The sequence below is a fragment of the Vollenhovia emeryi genome, unplaced genomic scaffold, assembly GCF_000949405.1.
Source record: "Vollenhovia emeryi isolate VEMERY1.0 unplaced genomic scaffold, V.emery_V1.0 DF942500.1, whole genome shotgun sequence".
In the NCBI taxonomy this organism is placed as follows: Eukaryota; Metazoa; Arthropoda; class Insecta; order Hymenoptera; family Formicidae; genus Vollenhovia; species Vollenhovia emeryi.
In genome coordinates this window covers 1-3,748 of record NW_011963866.1, presented here as the reverse complement: position 1 = coordinate 3,748, position 3,748 = coordinate 1, and the positions used below count along the sequence as shown (strand labels likewise).

General features: G+C 44.6%; 1 protein-coding gene across 1 annotated transcript; it reads left to right on the top strand.

Annotated features, from left to right (window-relative positions):
- Positions 1-2,925: 2,925 nt before the first annotated feature.
- LOC105568581 (pistil-specific extensin-like protein) lies at positions 2,926-3,580 on the top strand (the record flags this gene model as incomplete). Its single annotated transcript, XM_012024378.1, has 2 exons — positions 2,926-2,959; positions 3,035-3,580. Coding segments are annotated over exons 1-2 (580 nt in total), but the record flags the coding sequence as incomplete, so codon positions are not given.
- Between the last annotated feature and the right edge of the window lie 168 nt (positions 3,581-3,748).

The window sequence follows — 3,748 nt, the reverse complement described above, 5'->3', positions numbered from 1 at the left end:
GTATTGATACACCTAGACACCGAAAACTACGGAGCGCACTGCTTGGACGTCGTCATCGGCGACCTGGAACACGTGGACGTCGAGTTCAAGGCGCACTGCCTGGACGTCGTCATCGGCGACCTGGGATACGTGGACATCCAGTTCAAGGTATTAATACACCTAGACACCGAAAACTACGGAATTAATACACCTAGACTTATTCAAACTTGGCGCGAGACGCTACGTGGATACGCGATAGCAACGCCAATGCCACGTTGCGGCAGAAAAGTGAGATGGATTTTGGCCTGGTTGACCACGACGACACGACGACGACGACGACGTTTCTTAAAAAAAATTACGTGAAAATTCAGACCCTTGGACTTTGCATTGCAATATCTCTACTCATGGGGCACGTAGGAGAAAAGTAAAAATACTTTTACTATGCAAATCGTACTCAAGCTATCGATTAAGCGCAGTCTCAACTTCGTGGGATCAGCCGTTGTTGAGATCCAAAAATCTGAGGGCCCATCAAGTCGTGTACTCGCGTAAACTTACACGGTCGGTCTCGCGCGCGTGGTACTAGCTTCGCTTACACTTGGCGCGAGACACTACCGTGTCTCGTGATTCCGTGTGGGAAATACTACAGTTTCAAAAATTATTTCTGAAACATGTCAAATCATTTGGGAGGAATTAAAAGAAAAAGTATTTCTGAAACCAATGGCAGATAAATAGCATAAAGTAGCCAGGGAATTTGAAACTCTGTGGAATTATCCACACTGTATTGGAGCGGTAGATGGTAAACATGTAGACGTTGAAGTAAGTTTATTATTATTATTATTCCAGTGTTATTGATTATTAAAAACATTGAGTTCCATACATACTGAAGTGAGCTCGCCTATTGTTCTGGCAGTTGCTAGAGAGTTTTGCCGAGAGTGTAGTGTCCTCATGCGAGGATCGGCACGTATTAAATGATTTTTCACACTGTTTAAAGTTTAGATTTGATATTTATTCGGATACTGAATACGTGGCTTACAACGACGTTCGTTCGTGCGTTGACGAAAGACTTCTACTTCTCTCCCTTCTCTTTGCGCCATCTATCTAGCGCTCACAAATGTAACTTAAATTTAAAAGGGACGTTATACATAAGATACAAGACGCATAACATCTAACTAAATACGTGAACTCAATAAACTGAAAATAATTGCGAAACATAGACATATATGCAAACAAACTCAACCAATATATTGCACGAACAGAGAGAGAAGTGCTTTTGGTGGAATTGTTGTTTCTTTCTAATGCTACTGACAATGAGAAACAGAGAAGGATTCTACTGAAAGTATTTCTCTCTCGGCAAAACTGGCGACAGCCGGAACAATAGGTGAGTTCACTCCAGTATGTACATACATACATACATATAGAGAGATTTAAAGGTTAAAAATATTAAAAATCAATCGTGTTGTTGCAGGCCCCACCTAATAGTGGATCAACATACTACAATTACAAAGGAAGACACAGCATCAATTTAATGGCAATTAGCGATGCCAATTGCTGTTTCCTGATGCTAAATATTGGCGCTGAAGGACGTCGAAGCGATGGAGGCGTTTTTCGAAATAGAGATATTGGCATCCTTTTCGAGAATAAAAAGATGGATCTTCCGAAACCAACCCAAGTAGGAGTAAATAAACCAAAACTTCCATTTGTATTGGTTGCAAATGAAGCGTTCGCTTTAACGCCATATATGTATGATGCGACCATTTCCTCGAAGCAAAAATCTTGATTTAAGAAAGAAAGTGTTCAATTACCGTTTAAGCAGAGCTCGGCGTGTCGTTGAAAACGCGTTTGGACTTCTCACATCTCGGTGGAGAGTCTATCGAAAGCCAATCAGCGCTTCTTTGGACACAGCAGTAAAAATTATTCAAGCAACGACTGCTTTGCATAATTTCATGTTGCAAAATGAATTAATGATGCCTATATCCGAAAGAATGTACTCCAGAAACATCGAAAAAGACGACATAGCGTTAAGTCAGGTGTACACATTTACAGAAATTGATGTGTGCAACACGAATACGTCTGGTCGATATGTTGCAGAAGTACGAAATAGTTTTGCCGATTTTTTTATGAATTCTGGGGCAGTAGAATGGTAGTGGGATAAGGCTTTAAATAACGATTTTTAGGGAAATCGAGGAAAAATAAACTTTTATAAAAGCAAATTTTTTAATACAAAATTATAAAAATATTTTCATATAAAATTATATTATTGTAACGTATGATATTTAACTGGATCATATTAAAATCCTATGAAGACTGTTCCGAATCTGAAATATACATATATATTCATATCATGTAGAATGCACATATTTATATCATGTATAGAGAAAAGCAGAACCATATATATTGTGGCGGCCTACGGCAGCCACAGGCGCCGGGCCCCCCCAGCAACCACGCGGTCGCGCGCACCTGACGCTTAGCACAGGGCGCCCGGCCCCCAACATAAGCGCCTGGCGCTAGCCCCACGCTGGGCGGCCGCGCTAGTTCGCGGCGCCGCCGCTACGCTGCGGATTCTCTGGGGAGTAAAATTCAGTGACCACCAGTATATAAGGGAGGAAAATGCGAGCATTTTCACTTCACTTCGGCGCTCAGTCGCCACGGACCAAGCGCGTAGCCGCTGTCTCTTGCGCCCTAGACGCAAATATAAGCGCGTAGTCGCTCTCCTTCGGGAATACAAGCGCTTAGTCGCTCTCCTTCGGGAATACAAGCACTGAGTCGTTCTCCTTCGGGAATATAAGCGCTGAGTCGCTCTACTTCGATAATATAAAGCGCTAAGTCGCTCTCCTTCGGGAACATAAAGCGCTAAGTCGCTCCACTTCGATTTCAAAGCGCTGAGTCGCTCTACTCGTGCGCCCGAGCCGCACAGCAAGCGCTAGATCGCTTTATCTCCAAGGCGCCATGGTTTCGCCAACAAAGCGTAAATCGCTGCATCGTGAGTGGAGATCTGCGTAAAACGCATAGACTCGAAGTAACATATTGAGATACTAACCCTGTACTTTCTTTATAGACACTGATTCCAGAAGTAAGAAATCCCGATCCTGGAAATCCGAACGGCCACTTCCGCCTCGACAGGACGACTGTCTACCTATCCAAAGAAAGACGCGTCCGATCCCCTTGGACCAGTACCTCAAACGACGACGGACGCACGACGAGTCTAAAGAGGTTCTGGCTCCACGAACTCCCTCTCCGACTCCTCGAGCTCCATCTCCGGATCCACGGACTCCGTCTCCGACTCTCTTCAAGAGGCCCAGTACACCGCGGACACCTTCGCCCGTTCCCATCTGTGGGACACCAAAGCGTTCCAGGCCTCTCACTCCACGAGCCGTCCTGTCCCCATCAGACTACGTGGAGAATATTCCACCTAGGACCTTCCGTAGCCTGATGACACAAACCGTACCGACACTCTGCGACTTCGGTACCCAAACAGATCCGATCCTTCTGCCGAGGTTTCCCACTTCCGTCCCGCTGGTCAGTAAGCGCGACGCCTTTACGCAGACCAAAAAGCGCGGTGGCCAGGCTCGAAATAGCCAACACTTTCCGTACACTCCTCGACGTATATAATCCATGTACCGTATTTCCTATTTCTTTAAATATATATCCTAAGCCATGAGGCGTTAAAAAAAGAAAGAGTCCAAAACAGTTACTTTCCTTCCTTGCGATCCACATCCTTGGGCGTTCCTAAAGTAGAATTAAGCGAAGTAAGCCCCATATATATCAAAAC